At 31.6% G+C, this 20,670-nt stretch overlaps 1 protein-coding gene across 1 annotated transcript in view; it reads left to right on the top strand.

Annotated features, from left to right (window-relative positions):
- The first annotated feature begins 2,220 nt into the window (after window positions 1-2,220).
- The window catches only part of LOC134708480 (F-box/LRR-repeat protein 7-like), a 65,406-nt gene continuing 46,956 nt past the window's right edge, over window positions 2,221-20,670 (top strand). Inside the window, exons 1-2 of the mRNA XM_063569043.1 lie at window positions 2,221-2,361; window positions 13,026-13,121. Coding sequence (XP_063425113.1) covers window positions 2,334-2,361; window positions 13,026-13,121 — 124 coding nt within the window. The 5' untranslated portion in view covers window positions 2,221-2,333. The remainder of the gene's footprint in view (window positions 2,362-13,025; window positions 13,122-20,670) is intronic.

Here is a 20,670-nt window from a genome sequence, read left to right as displayed (position 1 = left end):
TATAACATTGAACGCATTTGATTTTAGATGTAAAATTAGATAAAGACGTCTTCTTGTTGTTTTTGTCGTAAGGTTCAGTGGCGGATCCAGGGGGATGGTTCTGGGGTTGGAACCCCCTTTTTTGGCCGATCAACGCATTTGAATGGGGACATATAGTTGGAACCTCCCTTTGTCCTGAGTTGAGACTCCCCTTTTAAAATGGCTTGATCCGCCCCTGAGGTTGCTGCTGTATTGACGACTATCCAAGTCAACTGTTGTGCATATGTTCCGACTTGAAATACTTTTGTTTTAACTCAATTGAAGAATAACGATATATAGCCGATAGATATATTCAAACTCATAAGTCGTATACAAACTAACAATTTTATGACAAAAAAAAGACAAAAAAACAAACAGCATTATACAAAGCACAACAAAGAAAACTAAACGAGAACTCCATAAAAAAAAACTTGCGATAATCTCAGATGCTCTGGAAGGGCAAGCAAATCTTGACCACGTGTGACAACATGCATATCCTTCAATTCACCAGAACACATTATATATAAGGATCAAAATAGGGTTTTAATATTCGTTTTTCGCTTGCTATGGAAGCGCGTTGGAACTTTTGTTGCAACTGAATTCAGAACTTTTAGTCTTTTTATATGAGGAAAAGCTGTGGGGTGGAGTGGGGGTACAATGACTAACGTAAGGAAGAACCATCTCCAGTCATGATTTGTCTTATCGGGGCCATTTATAGCTGACTAATAATGGTCTATGCGGTATGGGCTTTGCTCATTATTGAAGGCCGTACGGTGACCTATAGTTGTTAATGTCTGTGTCATTTTGGTCTCTTGTAGACAGTTGTCTCATTGGCAATCATACTACATCTTCTTATTTATATATTCAGTGATTCCCTATATAATCAACTATTTTGGGTCCCCTGGATCCGCCTGAAATATACAGAGTCTTTAAAATTCTTTCAATCGGCTTACTGACAAAGATGTAACTAACTGTATAAATATAAAAAGTGTCAAAATAACATGTTCATACTGTATAACTAACAATGGTGATTATGCAAATTTTCATTCATAATCCATAGTAAGCATCAGCCATCAAACACTTCCTGAGCAGACGACAGCAGCTGGTGCAGATTAACTTCGACATGATATTGACAATATTATTGCTTAGGGGAATAATAAAACTGTCATAAAAGGAAAAAAAATAATAAAACATACAATTTATTTATATCTTTTGAATTCTTCAAGGCAAACAACGACTTATGAATGACAATGTTACGAATTCCATCGCCAGATTTCTTTACAAATATTTTATTAATTTTTTATAGATAGACCCATTTTGATGATTATTTGCAAAATGATATCTATAACTATTCATTCATGAATAGAGTTAATCTTGTTTTGTTGCTAGAAAAACATAAAAGTTACGGTTGTAAAGCCACATCTCATAGCAAAGTCATTTGTTACCCTTTTATTTTCTTCATGATAGTTACACTTATCACCATAAAGAAGAAAAACGACAACCCTTTTCAAAGCATGTGCTACAATGAAAATCCGATGTTTCTTCTGTTTGACACTCGATGAAAATCTCTTTTATATTAAACACGGTTTGAGAATATTAACTAACAAACGGTGACCAGTCTAGCTACTCCATTAATATGAATGTTAATTTTTATTTACACAAAAGACAAACAACAAACTAATCGTAAAAGTGGATCCATTTTCCAAGATTAAAAATATTTGGATTATAATTTTAAAGTATTTGCAAAGCAGTGGTTTATGTATATATATTTCGTGCAAACAAACTTATATTCGCAATGTCATATCGAAATGATTAAGTGCCATTTATAATAACATCGGAAAGCATTTGATAGAACCGATTATCTTAGTAATTAATAAGCGAGTTTTTGTGCCAAAAATGTTGATTGTATTAATTAGAATACCAATGGTGACATTATAGATGTTTATGACAGGAAAATACACTCAACTGCTTGTACCTACAACTGTACTAGGGATGTCGTTTAATGGAAACATGGATTTTCTACGTTAAAGTCTAATTAAGCGAAGATGTATCAGTATTTTTAACTGTTTTGTTCTATTTTGTGATATTGTAACTTATTTTTTACAAAGCCTACATGCATGGCTTATAAGACAGTTTTTGTTATCCCCCCGCGAAAAGTTGGATACTCAAGGATTTGTTCATTGTTTGGATTAATATTAACTGTCGTTTAATACACAGCCCACATGCATGGCTTATAAGAAAGTTTTTGTTACCACCACGCGAAAAGTTAGATATTCAAGGATTTGATTATTTCTTGGATTAATATTAACAGAGTCATGGGTTCATCACAAGGCAAATTAACAGGTATGCAACGAAAATCTTCCATTATAACTAGGCTCGTAAAGAAATAAAAAAGAATATCAACTAAAGATTATGAGTAAACGTCATCGATACAATAACCAACCAACACAAATTCTCCAAAAATGATAACTAGACAGGACATCATTTAATGATGACGCAATTAGAAAAAATGTCATAAAGGTTACAGCTAAGCGTTTTGATAAATCCCCGAAGGGATAACGTAACATTAAAATGGATGTTTAACACATAGTTAAAAAATAGAACATATTCGGAATTTGTATCAAGCAATGTTCACTGCAGTGATTACATGCATTTTTATGGAAAATTTTGATTGATAAGAATAAGTGAAAAGTGTATGTCAACATTTTAAACAGTAACATACCGGTCTTTTATAAAAAGTCCTTGGTGCACATGATCAACTCCTTAGTGGTCCTTTGTGCACTAATGAGGACTCCTTTGCGGTGTTTTCAGACACCGGAGCTTGTAATTCAATGGTTTTTCTCTTTTTTTCTAATTCATATTTGATTTTTCGATTGTTGTTTTGAACATGAATTAGGCCGCGCTAATTTTCTCGTTTGAATTGTTTTCCTTTTTGTCAATTAGTGACCTTCACTAGCGTGTTGTGTGGAATTGGTTTCTGCTCATTGTCGAAGGCCAAATGATACATTTTCATTGCTCATTTCCACCTCATTTGGTCTCTGGTGTAGAGTTGTTTCATAGGCAAACACAAATCTTAAATAACTTGCAGTAGCGTACCAACTCGTATATAAATAGCGATTTGACAAGGACACTATTAAATTTCTCCACATACATATTGTTTCTATTTTCTACATTCAAGGTCATACGTCATATGGACCATACGTATGTCCCTCAAACTTATACTTTAACATGACACAAATTTGTTAGTGTTTATGCGTCATTGTCATGACGTTAACGTTGTTGAGTCCATTGTTTTCGTTTTATTGTTCTTGAAATTTGTATCAACTATGTCACTTTTATGTTTTCGTGTTGGAGAGTAAAGATTTCCAATTCCAGATCGCTTCTTGTTATCTCTCCTTAGACATATTTAGTTTTATTTCATGAATAGATTGGATTTTACAGCGAAAAAACTTGCGAACATTCAGTACCTTTTATACATAAAATAGAGGAACCAAACTCGAACACAAAGCGATCTTTGCGAGTTTGTATAAATTACACAGAAAATAACTAATCAAATTATCAGAAATATGATAAAAACAAAAATGACCTTAACCAAAATAACTTGATCTTGAACTATTTTAATAAAAAGATTCCGTCAATAACAAGTTGTTCTGTCATTTACACCATACAATTGAGGACACAAACAAACGATCAACAACAAGTCATGAGTCTGAATCTTCTCACCACTAAATTAACATGTGTTGTACATGGAAGCAAGTTGTTCTCTTCAAAAGTGAAAAGGGAACATTATTTCGTCAAATAATACTTTTCTATCAAACTTTTTTATTTTAAAAACAGTCCGGTACATATTAAAATATTTCTATGTAAACCTCATGTTTCACTAATGTTGTGACAGAGGGTTACTTTGTTTCTATTATTTTCTGTATACCAGTGTATTCACATAGGTTATCGGAATAAACTTACTTAGGATGGAAACGGGGACTCTGTCTTTGTTTACAAAATTAAATAATACCAAAGACGAAACAGGAGCCAACAAAAATACCGAACACCAAGGAAAATTACCTACGTGAGTTTCTATAACAAATGTCAAATTTATGGTGGATTCAATAATGATATTCCATTATGTATATGTCTTTTTTCTGCTTTTTGGAACGGTTATTTTTTCATCTATTTTTTTTTATTCAATCATATGCCGTAGTACAAAAATATATAATCACAAAAAATCTTATAAGATGACATATTTATCTCCTTTTACCTTAAGTCATTAACTGTATTTGAAAAAAACTTTTTGAAATTAGGGTCCTAAGTGTCCTGAGTGCTTTACTTGGCATTTTCACCTTTTAGATTCTAGAGTCACTGGTGAAACTTTTGTAGACGAAACGTGCATCTGACATACACAATTTTAATCCTGGTACCTATGATGAGTTCATTTGATTTACCCTTCTAATTGCTAACAATGTCATGGCTATACCTTCAAATTGGTTGGTGGATGATAATTAAATCTTCTATTATTATAATATAGGTCCCCTTAACACAAAACCTTCGGAAAAAGGACTCAATATTGCGGCTTAAAGTCATATGTCTACCTGAAATATTTGTCTTGCAGTCTACAGCCATCATGTTGCTATGCATGCATGTGCATTCAAACATAATGCATAAAAATAAAAATTAACGTTTGTTGAACACAAAGTTGTGTAATAGTTAACATCTTAAATATAACAGGCTTAGGGCAATACATAAAATGTTTTGATACTCTATAGATTATAAAGGACATACTCTATAAAAATAAATCAGAAACTTCCGTAAATCGACGTAGTTAAAGTGACCTTCATTCAACTATTTCAGAGTGTTTCGTCTTAAAAAAAAGTAGTTTACTTTCATCCCTTTGAACTTCACTGAGAGTAGCAAATATTTAATAACTTTATTGAGACATTGACAGGCAGATGTTTGCATATTATGATGTTTTATTGACATTTTCATGATTAATTATGAATTATACCACCTTTGATATGCATAGAATAGACCACTATACATCCGTGTATTTTGAATATTGCACTTTTACTTTAATGGCTTGATAAGAACTCCATGTTAATCAAACGTTGTTAAATAAAGGCAACAGTTGTATACCGCTGTTCAAAAGTCATAAATCGACTGAAAGAAAACAAATCCGGGTTACAAACCAACACCGAGGAAACACATCAACTATAACAAGAAAACAAAGGAACATTTTCACAAGTTTATTTGTTATGACGTTGATAGCCATTGTCTTCTACTTATTAGTTTGAATATCCATTCGGTATCTTCGGCGTCTCTTTGAAATATTTTATTATTCGATAAGTTCATCTCCCGAAAAAAACCATACCATCTTTAATTCTATAATGAGATGAACAAACTATAATTGGAACTTGTATTGTTCTTTGAATTTTTTGAAATACTAGGAAGCTTCTACCCAAATAATATATTACCTTAACTTTATTTGTCTAAACCTTTTCGATTTTTTTTTTTCAATATTCTTTGTACTTTATTTGGCCTTTTTAGCTTTTTTTTATTCGAGTTCAGATGGTGAGTCTTTTGTATACGTAATGAGCGTCTGGCGTACACAATTTTGTACCTGGTATCTATTAGGAGTGTATGTAATTTATGTAATTTATCTTTTTACTTGCTAACGATGGCATGGCTTATGTTCAACATAAGCCATACCTCGTTACACAGTTCGATACCTTCAAGTTGATTGGAGGATTTTGAGGTTAAGAAAACAACCATTTTAAAATTTGAATACTTTTTTACCAAATGCGATCTGTGCTATGGAGGAATATACAGGGAAAGGCTGCTATTCATTATTAGTCTTAGGTTAAACATTTTCCAAATTTTGGGGATTCACCGTAGTTGTCTGTCGTAAGTGTATGATTACCCCATAAACTCAACTCTGAAAAAAAATTATTTCGGACGGGGTGTCTTACTTAGTCGTAAGTGTATGATCACCTCATAAACTCAACTCTTAAACGATTATTTCGGACGATGTATTGGGACAGGCGCAAACTAATGTGGCAAAGGTTATAGTAATCATTATCCTCGAGTCAGTTCCCTTAAACATATATTAAAAGGATTTGAGTTGTAAAAATGGTAAAAAGATCACGGATATAAACTATTATTAAAAAGGTTTGAATAACTTTAGTATTGCTTGATCTTAGTGTCACTGATGGGTCTTATGTAGACGAAACGCACGTCTGACGTATTAAATTATAATCCTGGTACCATTGATAACTATTTACACTACTGGGTTGATGCAACTGCTAGTGGACGTTTCGTCCCCGAGGGTATCACGAGCCCAGTATTCAGTACTTCGCTGTTGACCTGAATATCAATTATATGCCTTTTTACTTTTACTTTTTTCTTTATTTTTTTCGAAAACTAAGGAATTTCTCATCCAAAGAATTGATTACCTTAGCCATATTTGGCACAACTTTTTGTAATTTTGGGTCCTCAAAGCTCTTCAAGTATGTTCTTGTTTAGCTTTATAACTATTTTGATCTGTGCGTCACTGATGAGTCTTATGTAGATGAAACGCGCGTCTGGCGTATTAAAGTATAATCCTGGTACCTTTGATAAATATTATCTATACTCCAGTTCGATTGTCTGTTATCACATCTTATAAATCTCAGTTAGTGCAAACATTTCATTTATCTGGGTGAAATAACACATCAAGAACCTTTTTTTTGGTAAATTGTAAAAAATCATATAACTTACGTCATTTAAAAGTGACATTCACATAAATATTGCTTTTGGAGAAATGTTTACGACTTGTGTAATAAATAACGGAATTTGATTTCTCACATACTTTGAATGACATAATTTGTTTAATTATTTTGAAGTTATAAAATGCAACATAAAATCTATCAATAAATAAATGTTTTTTTTGTTGTAATATGTACAAATTTATTCAAAGTTAACATTTTGAAAGAAGTGATTGCATTTTTGTTTCATTTTGAGGAACACCTTTCTCTTTGATTGAACTTGTAATTTAAAGATTGTAAACTTTTAAATGAAATTTTGTTTTTATCAAGCGAACATTTCGCCCTCTAAATGGAACTTGTAATTTCAAGAATGTCTTCAATTATGAATAATGACACTTTAGTGTTGCGAACGAAAGAAAGGAAATGAAGATAATCATACAGTTAAAAAAATAACGAAAAAACAACACGCGAGGTTTGAAAGTAAACAATGAAAAGTCTTTTTTTTTTTAAAAGCAAGCATTTTAACTGTGATAGGAATTTTTAAATAGTTTTATTAAATTGTCTCTAAACATCTCAACAGAAAAAAATCCTTTGAAGAGACCGGAAGATTAGTCCCAGATTTCTCTGACAATTGATGACCTTTTGAAGGACGTGTTGGGACCGTCCATATAGAAACCATGGAAACTGTTGACCCTGTCATGGGGAGGTCAGTTTCTATCTCGAAATCGAAAAAAATGCCTTTGTGAAATAGATAAATCAATTATCATTCGATTCCTTATTAATTTTACTCAAGCTAAAATTGTAGACGTTTATTTTTGCATTTAGTGTATCAACAAGTTTCAAATATGCCAATGTTTAATGCATACATTTTGTCAGTGGGTATTTCTATAAATAATTTGCATGTACAGTACATATAAATAAGGAAACATTGCTTAATCGAATACAGTGGGGGTAAATATCAAAATCCAGCAAGTAGAAAATGCTGAATTAAAAACTTTGTCCTTTTATACTAGGTGTGTAAATTCCGTGTTTATCTCTACTCACCCTATGTAGATATGTGAATTCACTGTTTGGAATTACATACTAGTACGAAGGGCTTTACCTAGATTAAGTAAAAGTAGACGAGAGTACATGAATACCATCAAAAGATAAATTGTTACTTCAAAAGCATACATATCTTATCTTTGTCAAAACATTGACACAATATATTGATTTATTTAAAAACGAAATCACAGATAGTAGTTTGGTTTGAAAATTTAAATCAAAATAAAACAAGGAATATATGAAAGAATAAAAACGCAAAGCAAAAGAAACAACTCACAAACCTACAGTAAAACCAGACGATCCAAACCTTAAGATATATCAAATAATTTTTAGCACACTACGTTCTTGACAAATCTTTCGGATTTGTTGGTCCTCAATGCTCATCAACTTTGTACTTTATTTGGACTATGTTTGGGTTATTGAGCCTTGTTGATGGGCTCGTTTAGCGACCTTTACTGGCGCTAAATCCTTTGTACAGTTTAATGGATGAGTCTTTTGTAGACAAAACACGCGACTGGTGAACGCATTTTTGAGCTAGGTATATATATTGATTTTTTAACAGAAAATTTAAAATGTGCTTGAATTAAACTGTATTATCCAAAAAAGCATAAAAGGTCCATATGTTAATTTATGAATATTATAAGTTTTTCTGTTTGTATTTTTCATTTTTAGCCATGGCGTTGTCAGTTTGTTTTAGATTTATGGGTTTGACTGTCCCTTTGGTATTTTTCGTCCCTCTTTTACAACCTAGATTTCAATATTAACTTGTGTGAAATTATTGTCGCTTTGTATTCAACCAGGACATCATTCGTTAGGAACACCTTGAAGAGGATTGATATAAAATTAAAACATATTTCGATCTTTCTGTCAAAGCTCTTCAAGTATGTTCTTGTTTAGCTTTATAACTATTTTGATCTGTGCGTCACTGATGAGTCTTACGTAGATGAAACGCGCGTCTGGCGTATTAAAGTATAATCCTGGTACCTTTGATAACTATTATCTATACTCAAGTTCGATTGTCTGTTATCACATCTTATAAATCTCAGTTAGTGCACACATTTCATTTATCTGGGTGAAATAACACATCAAGAACCTTTTTTTTGTAAATTGTAAAAAATCATATAACTTACGTCATTAAAAAGTGACATTCACATAAATATTGCTTTTGGAGAAATGTTTACGACTTGTGTAATAAATAACGGAATTTGATTTCTCACATACTTTGAATGACATAATTTGTTTAATTATTTTGAAGTTATAAAATGCAACATAAAATCTATCAATAAATAAATGTTTGTACAAATTTATTCAAAGTTAACATTTTGAAAGAAGTGATTGCATTTTTGTTTCATTTTGAGGAACACCTTTCTCTTTGATTGAACTTGTAATTTAAAGATTGTAAACTTTTAAATGAAATTTTGTTTTTATCAAGCGAACATTTCGCCCTCTAAATGGAACTTGTAATTTCAAGAATGTCTTCAATTATGAATAATGACACTTTAGTGTTGCGAACGAAAGAAAGGAAATGAAGATAATCATACAGTTAAAAAAATAACGAAAAAACAACACGCGAGGTTTGAAAGTAAACAATGAAAAGTCTTTTTTTTTTTAAAAGCAAGCATTTTAACTGTGATAGGAATTTTTAAATAGTTTTATTAAATTGTCTCTAAACATCTCAACAGAAAAAAATCCTTTGAAGAGACCGGAAGATTAGTCCCAGATTTCTCTGACAATTGATGACCTTTTGAAGGACGTGTTGGGACCGTCCATATAGAAACCATGGAAACTGTTGACCCTGTCATGGGGAGGTCAGTTTCTATCTCGAAATCGAAAAAAATGCCTTTGTGAAATAGATAAATCAATTATCATTCGATTCCTTATTAATTTTACTCAAGCTAAAATTGTAGACGTTTATTTTTGCATTTAGTGTATCAACAAGTTTCAAATATGCCAATGTTTAATGCATACATTTTGTCAGTGGGTATTTCTATAAATAATTTGCATGTACAGTACATATAAATAAGGAAACATTGCTTAATCGAATACAGTGGGGGTAAATATCAAAATCCAGCAAGTAGAAAATGCTGAATTAAAAACTTTGTCCTTTTATACTAGGTGTGTAAATTCCGTGTTTATCTCTACTCACCCTATGTAGATATGTGAATTCACTGTTTGGAATTACATACTAGTACGAAGGGCTTTACCTAGATTAAGTAAAAGTAGACGAGAGTACATGAATACCATCAAAAGATAAATTGTTACTTCAAAAGCATACATATCTTATCTTTGTCAAAACATTGACACAATATATTGATTTATTTAAAAACGAAATCACAGATAGTAGTTTGGTTTGAAAATTTAAATCAAAATAAAACAAGGAATATATGAAAGAATAAAAACGCAAAGCAAAAGAAACAACTCACAAACCTACAGTAAAACCAGACGATCCAAACCTTAAGATATATCAAATAATTTTTAGCACACTACGTTCTTGACAAATCTTTCGGATTTGTTGGTCCTCAATGCTCATCAACTTTGTACTTTATTTGGACTATGTTTGGGTTATTGAGCCTTGTTGATGGGCTCGTTTAGCGACCTTTACTGGCGCTAAATCCTTTGTACAGTTTAATGGATGAGTCTTTTGTAGACAAAACACGCGACTGGTGAACGCATTTTTGAGCTAGGTATATATATTGATTTTTTAACAGAAAATTTAAAATGTGCTTGAATTAAACTGTATTATCCAAAAAAGCATAAAAGGTCCATATGTTAATTTATGAATATTATAAGTTTTTCTGTTTGTATTTTTCATTTTTAGCCATGGCGTTGTCAGTTTGTTTTAGATTTATGGGTTTGACTGTCCCTTTGGTATTTTTCGTCCCTCTTTTACAACCTAGATTTCAATATTAACTTGTGTGAAATTATTGTCGCTTTGTATTCAACCAGGACATCATTCGTTAGGAACACCTTGAAGAGGATTGATATAAAATTAAAACATATTTCGATCTTTCTGTCGAATTTTGATGCGCCAAAGTTTTTTATTATCTCATTTATTACTTTTCTTGGTCCGTTTTTCTAAAAAAAACAGGATTGCGAGAATCCTGCCTCTTTTAAATCAGTTAGTAACTAGCCTTTTCAATAGTCGTCTGGCGCGAAAATGACGATAACTCAACTTTAGAATTTAATATTTTTGGAGACGGTCAATTTCCGGAATTCCATGCTTGATCATCACGATTTTTTCTTTGGCCGTTGACGACATAACTATTGCTGTATTCTTTGACAATAAGGTATATTTAACAAGGTAGAATTATCAATGTATTATCGTGGTATCAATATATGTAATAAATGTTAGATACCTGAATTATTTGTAATTTTGGCAAGGACAGTTCATCACGTCCTCTGAAAACATGATTTTGTAAAATATCACTTATCGGCATCTCCGGGCGGCAAACCAGATTAATTTCCTGATGATCTTTACTACAGCATTCTGATTGTTATCAATTGCTACATATTACCATTTTTTGTAAATCGATGTTTGTTTACATTATCAACAAATGTGAGTAACATTCTAGGTCAAGTTGTCGTTCGTAGTGATATAGTTTGTTCCAAACCATTGTTTGTTTCTGGTACATGACACTATTCAGTACATATTTGTTAAATTGAATAGATATTACTGCTTTGAAATCATTTTTTAAAGAGACTTATTTATGTTCTCTAATTCAATTTTTTGCATCGTTGCTTAATATTTATAACCCTTGTTGAAAGACTTAATCAGTTTATATAAGTTGTTTGGAAATACACAGTTGAATTGAAGGCCGACCGTGCAAGGGCTGTATAGCCAGTCAAGGTCGTTAAAAACTTCCATTTGTTGTTGAATTGAACCGACCGTGCAAGGGCTGTATAGCCAGTCAAGGTCGTTAAAAACTTCCATTTGTTGTTTAATTGAAAGCAGTCAGTGGCATTATTATACATAAGGGTCGACATGAAAAGATGGATGTAGGTTAAAAAACTTAAATCAAATAGTTTGGGGGTGGGGGTCATTTTTCATCAACAACAATTATCTCTGTTTTAACAACACTTTTCTCGCGTTTAAAATCACCCTGCACAATGGCTCGCACCCATTAGCAACCCATCATTCGACATCATTATATTATACTACCTGATTTGTCTCCTATATGCAAAAATTACGAGTCAGGTTTTTTTGCTTTAATGGAATGGCCATTTATTTCACACATCTCGTTTTTTTTAACTCCCATGCGTATTTGTTATTATCAACTATATGGCATCAACGCACAGAATACAAACTATCTTTTCACAAAACCACAAAGATTGCATAACAAATACATACCGTCAGGGTTTCTATTAAAGTTTACTTTGCGAGCACAAAGTGATGAATTAATTATAAAACAATTTGGTTAAGCAAAATAAATATCCAAAAGATGTTTTAGAAATAGACTATAGTTGACGATCTACCCCCTCGTGTAACAAGATTTATCTCTCCTGAGATTTAAACACATTGAGATTGAGATTGAATTGTTTCCCTTTGATAACAGCCAGTTCCAAATCAAGATTATTTGTTTGATGATTTTTAATTGATTAACAATACTTTAATAAAGGAAAAGGATAATACTTTCAATTTCGGGGTCTCACACCGACTTTTTCACCTTCTTTTACATTAAAAACCCAAATTTAGATGAAAAGGCTACTGAGTTGGTATTAGTTTCGCTGCTGTTGTATGGCTTATGATTAAGACTGTGTTAGTTATTGGTCAACTATGGTGTTTTCAAGTGTTTTATGTAACCATGGCGTTTACATTTTTGGTGATTTGTTTCTTCATGTATTATGATATATCAATAGTGTTAAACGATTCCTACCAGAATTGAAAATATTAAGTCGAAGTGATGCTTATCCATTTAAACTTTATGTTATAGGCCTGCTTTGTTATCAACTGTCTTATTAAATAGAAGGATATTGTCTGAAATGATATATGTCTAGATGAAATGAAAACATACATACTCGAGATGTAAGAAAGAAGAACATTTACTATTACAACAAGGTCTTTTAACCGGAAAATCCTTACATTTTTTGTCTCGTTTCTTTTGACACCGATACCTGAAACGACATGATCTGATTCTCTTTGACCTTATTATGTAGGATATAAAGCAATGACACTATATAATATATCTTTTGATTGTGACATAACAGATTTTTTTCTTTTTGTAAATGTAGACAGTGGTATTCAATTCAGTTCAGATTATCCGGACTTCGCTATCATCAACATCAAGATATCAAGTCCAGGACTTCTATGGTTACAAAAGACTCAAGGTAGGTAATTTCTTTTAAGAATAACTGCACAAAATTGAATTACCCTATGAGAATTGAAAGAAAGTTATTTTAGCACGGAAATGACGTTGTCGTATGATTTTGTGTTGCAATTTTTTTCTTTCTATTCAATTAATCATTTCAAATGACACACAGCCAAATAGGTACAGTTGATTTCAATGCCATTCCCTGGAGTTCAAAAGATTAACGATCCCTTTATTAACAGATGAATACAGTTTGGTAAAACCGGAACAGTCTTTATTTTCTGGCACATTGCATATATATTCCTATATAGGAACCCGTCCATAAAACCTTGGGTTATCTCAGGTAACCATGAAGGGTTAACTAGATACTACTCAACCTTTTTGCACACAAATTTGCTCATGGCAAGAAAAAAATTTGAGATAATTGTTCTTTTGTCCATTCTCCTACTTTTTTTTTTACCTAAGGGTAATGAATAAAACTTAATATGTTGTACACATGACATCTTTTACGATGTCAGCCCTTTATTTCTAAATTCTCGCAATTTATTTGAAATTTGAATACTTAAATAATTTTGAATGGAGAAATAATGAAATAAATTGTACATTTTCTAAAAGTATATGACATTTCGCTCCGATATAATTTTCAAAACGTACTTTAGTTTTTTGAATACAGAAGGTATTAAAATGTATAAACTTTGTCAGTTATAAATGTTAATGATTGTCAAAATGTCAAAAATAAATATGTTTTAAATTGCAGTTTTATAGGAACATGCTCACGTTTGAAGACAGAAATACTTTTATTGCATCATTTGACTAATTTTAACACCAATCGGAACGTCGATAGGTTACAGAGCTAATATGCAAGAAACTAAAGACATTTTGATCTGAAGAAAATTTCGTGTAACAAAATAGATTTAATAAAAATGAGATTGATTTTGCCACTTTGGTAAAAGTAACCAGTTTAGGCCACTTAGTTATAGTCCTTACTGTAAGGGCATGAAAACAAACTATAACGACAAATGAGATGTTTCAGATTCCAAATTTTCATTTCCATTTTAATACGATATAGTAGATCTTACATCCCCTATTAGCATTTCCTTCAAAGACAAAAAAAAAGGTTGCTGCTTACACGAAAACTTTTAAATCAATAGGTTCTAAGTATGAGATTAGGTCGTCCGTTTGAAGAGTTTATGGACACCACCATGAGTTATTTTTAACCGTCATTTAAGATATTTTCACAGGATATTATTTAATTGTGGCAGTCTATAAAAGAAAAATAACAAAATACTGATTTCTTAGGAAAAATCAAAACGGAAAGTCCCTAATTAAATGACAAATCAAATGATAAAACACATCAAACTGTGTCTTCTTTTTCTACTATGTAAAACCCCAGAATAAAACTTCACCGCATTACTTCTTACATAAGCAATACGACGGTGCCACAGGATCTGTCTATCCTCCTGGGGCACCATTCACCATTGTTCAGTAATTTTCAATGTTTTGTTTTTATGGTATTTGTCTTTTGGTCGTGTTAATTTTTTGCCAGGCGTTGTCAGTTAAATGGAACACCAGTTTTGGGATATTCTGCCTCTTTCATTTACTATGAACTTGTTTGGCTAAATAACTATTTTGATCTGAGCGTCACTGATGAGTATCATGTAGACGAAACACGCGTATGGCGTATTAAAAATTATCAGCCTGGTACGTATTTCTTAAACTGTAATTCAATATTAAAAATACTGAAAGGAGTAGGTCCTGTCAGGACCGATTTTGGCCTCAAATTTCAGGTTCATCTGACGAAAGATTTTGACCACTTTTTAAACACTTAAGTGTCGATTTCATTTGAATCAATTAGTTAATGTGTAAGATTTGAACTGATTTAGTCATTAAAAACGATCCGATTTAAGCTCAAATATGAAAAATCTCCCAAATACGCCGAAAAACGCCACTTTTCAGATGGTTTTTGACAAAAATGAAAGTGGTCGCATCCGTGTTCATCCTCAACCTTTATATATGTTATGTATTAGCATAAAATACAACTTACATTTTAATATTAAGGATGAACACGCATGCGGCCACTTTCGTTTTGAACGAAAACCGTCTCAAAGTTCACTAAAATGCTGGAATTGCGAAGATTTCAGTAATTTAGCGTGACTTAATGGTGCTAGTACCCGATATATGTGCATTGTATTGTCAAAAATAGCCCATATTTATGTAGCAGAAGCATTCTACTGTCCAATAAATAATTAAAAGTTTAAAGTTTAACAATTTTGTAAAACTGCTATATTTTGGGGCCAACAAGGAGTCTTACCGGACCGTCTCCTTTTCTTTGTGTACTCTAAATGCTAATTTGAGTTTTTTTTTTATAAATTCAAAACAATCCACCAATAGGAATGTGCATCACACGCAGAACATTGAATGTATCCTAAACAAGTTATTTAACTTTTGTTTTTCCACAATCAACCTTTAACATTTTAAAGTCGGTTTCAACGTTAACAGTACTTAATATGTTTAGTATGTTTAGTACAAATGATAAAATGAATAAACACATTTAACACAAAATTTTAATGGTCTGTACTATTATGTGACAGGACATTTTCGTTTTTTAACGGTGCCCAATGATTTATTTTTTCGAGTTAAACTATTTCAGTACGCCTGGACTAATTATTAAGATTATGAAATAGCTTAACTCATTCACTTAAACAATATGTTTTGTGGGAGGAAACTCGGTTTTATTTGATAAATTATGATACATTGTTGACAAAATGATAAATGATCATCTAGGTTTAAAATAGTAAAAAACATAAACACTAGTGGTTAGGAAACTTCGATTATATAATTTTTCTAAATATCAGTCCAACAATGTCCGATCTTTAAATTTGCGGAAGGAAGCAAATGTACATACGTAAACACAATAGCAATCAGCTATTGTTGGTGGTAATACGTTTATTGAAGAGCCGACTAAATAACATCGTTTTTTGCATGTTAACAATGAACATCCCTTATAAATTATCAACTGACTTATCGTATTGTCCAATGTAACATAGCGGGAGGGGACAGTTCGACTGCTGTACAGTTTGTAAAAACGTCGTTTAAAAACAATATGTAGTCCGACTGTACACTAAACCGCACGGTTTCAAGACTGTGTTATTCAGGGGAAAGGATGATTGGCATCTTACTTTTTAATTTTGTTCCGTAAACAATATAGCTGTTGGTATGTTAGATTTCTAAACAAGAATTCAAAATATGGCTGTTCAGAAAGCGATTCTTGTATCCGCCGATCCAAATTTGCCGCTTATCATAAATTAGAGGCAACAGTACTTAACCGATGTTCAAGTCTCATCAATCAATACAGAAAATACAAATCAAGGGATTATCAGTGTTAAATCAGCTATGCGTATATGAATTTGGCCATAAAGCTCTCAAACCTTTTGTACCTCTAGAGTCTAAAACTTTTGGTGGCGATAATTCCTGAAGAATTTTCATCTACCTGTTTCTTCGATAAGATATATTATTCTGACTCCAAATCACAAAGCAGTTTGCTTTTTCCCCTGTCGTCTTTATGTTTAGATGGGAGAGGTGCAAGTTTCAGTTTTGATATTTTGATTTCGCGCAGTTGGTATTATAGCCATCGAACTCTTGCAGAAAGTAGTATGATATGGTCACTCACTCGTTATTTTTTACCGAGTGTCCTGGTTTACTTTTTAACAGCTGGTACGATTTATGCAGGTAAAGGTAAAGATGAAATATCGTGTTCGATTAACATATTTTATGAAAATGTGTTTTGTTCTCGTGTTAAATATTAGAGAACTGTCTTATCAATACTAACTTATATAAAGAATTGGAATAAACAAATGGAATATTGAAAATGAAAAATGCATTTCTTATGTATGTTTTAGATAATGTCCACATTTAAGTATAGAAAATATTTCTAAATATAATCCGACAAAATATATTTATAATCATCATATATGTAAATTCATCAGATAAATTATCAGATAAATTATGTGTTTTTAATTACAGAATTGTGGATGCATAGTACTGTAGCATTCTAATCATCATTGTCATTAGCATATTAATGCAATAAATTTGTAGAAGATATCTTTTCATCATTAACTTGTAAAATCCTTTTACATGGATAAGTTTTATTATTTAAAAAATCATTTTTCAATTATGTTTAAAGTCACGTCGACATAGCATATGCAATGTTAACCATATTTTTAATATCAATTTTGCATCCTGATTTTTTAAATAACAATTATTGTATCATTTTCACATTTCATGTCACAATAACCTGGTACTAAGTATTCTACACTATTTTGTGTAGGAGATCGGTGATTTGCTACCCTATTATTCTACCTGACTTGAATAAATCATGCCTACTTTTATGAAAGTTTACCAGGGCAGTCGGTCAAATTTAGAGATAAAGTAACTATGCCTTTCTAAATAACGCATAATGTCGTTAGCTTGATACATAAACTCCTCATAGAAATCAATCAATGCTTTGCATAAAGTGTGCAAGATTTAGGGAAAAAAAAGCTATGTTAAGGGTCAGAATAATGCCCTCCATCAAATGATGCGTTGGGTTGCGCATTCAGCATCTCCTTACTTTATGAAAAAAATACTGTTGATTGACTTTCAGACAAATAACTTTAGCAATACGTTTTCACATCAAAATATTCTATCTCTGTGTTCATTACTGAAATAATAATATGAATCTGAATACATTGAAATAAGATATGTAATCGGGATAATACAACATATAATTTAAAACACGATGGCGAATAAGGACATCCTTGTCTCATAGACAAGATGAATTATATTGATATCCTGCAAATGTGTGCTGTTAGTTGAAAATATCGTTTGGTAAAAATACAACAGTCTTTTGTAGACGAAACGCGCGTCTAACTTACTTTAAGCTGGTGTTTATGATTAGCTTATTCACTAATTGATTGTTATTTACATCTGGAATTCTTAACATTTAAGTCATAGTAATGTGACAGTTAACGGTTTTCGAAAGATTCCTGGCAGTATATTCTGAAGTTTTAATGGTTTGATCCAAAGAAAAAACTATCCAATGTGTGACGCATCGGTTGTTAACCTCTGTTAGGAGCATTTTGATAGTTGTCTTTGTCTTTAATGAAACTTTTGTTGTTCTTTGAAAGTGCTGTTAATCGTATTTGCAGCTTTTACATGATTCGGAATGACTTCGTTGACTGAGAGGGACTTTTCTTTTTGAATTTTCTTTGGAGTTCAGTTTTTTTGTGATTTTACTTTTAAGTAAAGACCAGATATCGATATTAAGATATAAATTGGCGCTGAGTCTTTAGGTTGATGTCTCATTGACATATAACCCATATTTCATTGAAATTCGTATGATATTTCCAGCCCTTTTATACAGAAAAAAAATATTATGAAACCCACAATGTAAGATTTGAAAGATATGATTTTACCTAAATCATATTTTTGTTTAATACAAATTGCAATGGTCACTCAATTGAGTTTATTTCTGCTAGATATATAATAACTTAGATAGCAACACTTTTGTGTAAGTTCAACTTTCAAAATGTTATGCTGCATGTCTTCTGTTTAACTCCTTCTTGTTGTGTTGGACAAAACGATTTCTTCTTTTCCATTAATTATTACTACGTGAATAGTTGAACATTGATCATTTTGATGCTCTGTTTTACTCCTCAAATTTGTACAAAATTGAACATTGAATATTTTTGCTGTTCTGTTTAGACACTAGTGGTTTCATATTCTCAATTATTTTATATCTATTTTCTTCACAACTTTTGGTTTCAGACGTACCTGATAAAAGTTATTCGAGTAAGGTACGCATGCTCTCAATAATCTCATCCCACCTCATTTAAATAGCAAGTGTTTTTAATTGTAATTCTATATGTTTTACAGCTTTAGAATTTGACGGAAACAGTGGCAAATATGTACCATAAAATTGAGAATGGAAATGGGGAATGTGTCAAAGAGACAACAACCCGACCAAATAAAAAAACAACAGCAGAAGGTCACAAACAGGTCTTCAATGTAGCGAGAAATTCCCGCACCCGGAGGCGTCCTTCAGCTGGCCCCTAAACAAATATATACTAGTTCAGTGATAATGAACGCCATACTAATTTCCAAATTGTACACAAGAAACTAAAATTAAAATAATACATATATGTTTTCCCTTGGTGGATTCAAAATCATTTTTAATGATACAACCTCTTTTTCGCCAATTACGCTCGAATAGTATAATTTAGAAAGTAGAAATTATAGTTTGGATTTGATAATCATTGATGATCCAAAATAACAAAACTTGTTTTCCGAATACAGCCAATGTAATCTATTTCTGGGATAGAAAATCGTAAGAATTTTTTTATTTTTTTTTGTAAACAGTTAATTTAAGGTTATGACGATCATATCAATTATTATATTATTATTTAGTCAACAACTTTCACGTAAGAAATGACATAAGGAAGAGTAAGTATATGATAATTAGCCTAAGTTTCTAAAATAACAAAACATACCAAAATAGCTTCTTAACTGTTATTAAATTTAAATTACTATTCTCTCACATACGCAAGCAATTGAACATATACGTATGCACATATAACTTTTTCATTCATGTGGAAGTAAACATGTTATAATGTATATCAAACTCGATTAGTTCATCAAACATCCCAATGTTATTATGTCAATTCAATGCATATGACAAGATCTTATCATTTTAATAAATTTACAAGTATATCAAATGTAATTTTCATAGAGTCCAAATGTCAGAAACATCAAACGAGATATCATCATCAATCAAACTCATCAAAGAAGGCACACACGGGGTAATTAATTGAAATTTTTACTTTATTAAATTTTGAGGGTATTTTGAGGTGACAAATTACCACAAAGTTCTAATATATATTAAAATTGTAGAGTACAAATTGCATTGTGCTTTTTAAAAAGCGAAGTAAATGATAATCAATGGTTTTAAAGGCGACTTTAGTCCGTCAGTACGGATTACCTACCCTCTGAGGGCCTATTTTACATTTAGGAGTTGTCTGGTAGACTGGGTGGTGAATTTGTCTCTCGAGTCAAGGGTTATTTACCTGCTGATGTATTCAGACGAAAATATTATGAGTTGCTGGGATAAAATATATTTAAATTAATGAAATAATTCATGCTTTTTTACTTCAAATATTTTATCGCTGTTTAAAATTTGACAAATCATGAGCATCTGTATCAAGATATGCAACGTATCTAAACATTCAAGTTGATGCTACCACGACATATATATGTATATAACATATAATATTAATTCAAATAATACACTACTAGTATTCAATACTTTATCAACATGCATAACATTTATGTTGTTTAAGATATATTGTTTTATAATGTTAATGTTTTGACCACAAAGTGCAAACGCATATTGTTTTGTTTAGTTTTTTGTTGAGCCGTTGCATCATTGTCCCAGGTTAAGGAAAGGTTAGCGCCAACAATCAATACATGCTGTTTGAGCCTGTACCAAGTCAAGAATTTTCAGCGGTTATCATTATAGTTGCTATATATTATCA

Source organism: Mytilus trossulus, chromosome 2 (assembly GCF_036588685.1).
Source record: "Mytilus trossulus isolate FHL-02 chromosome 2, PNRI_Mtr1.1.1.hap1, whole genome shotgun sequence".
Classification (NCBI taxonomy): domain Eukaryota; kingdom Metazoa; phylum Mollusca; class Bivalvia; order Mytilida; family Mytilidae; genus Mytilus; species Mytilus trossulus.
This window is presented reverse-complemented; position numbering and strand designations above follow the sequence as displayed.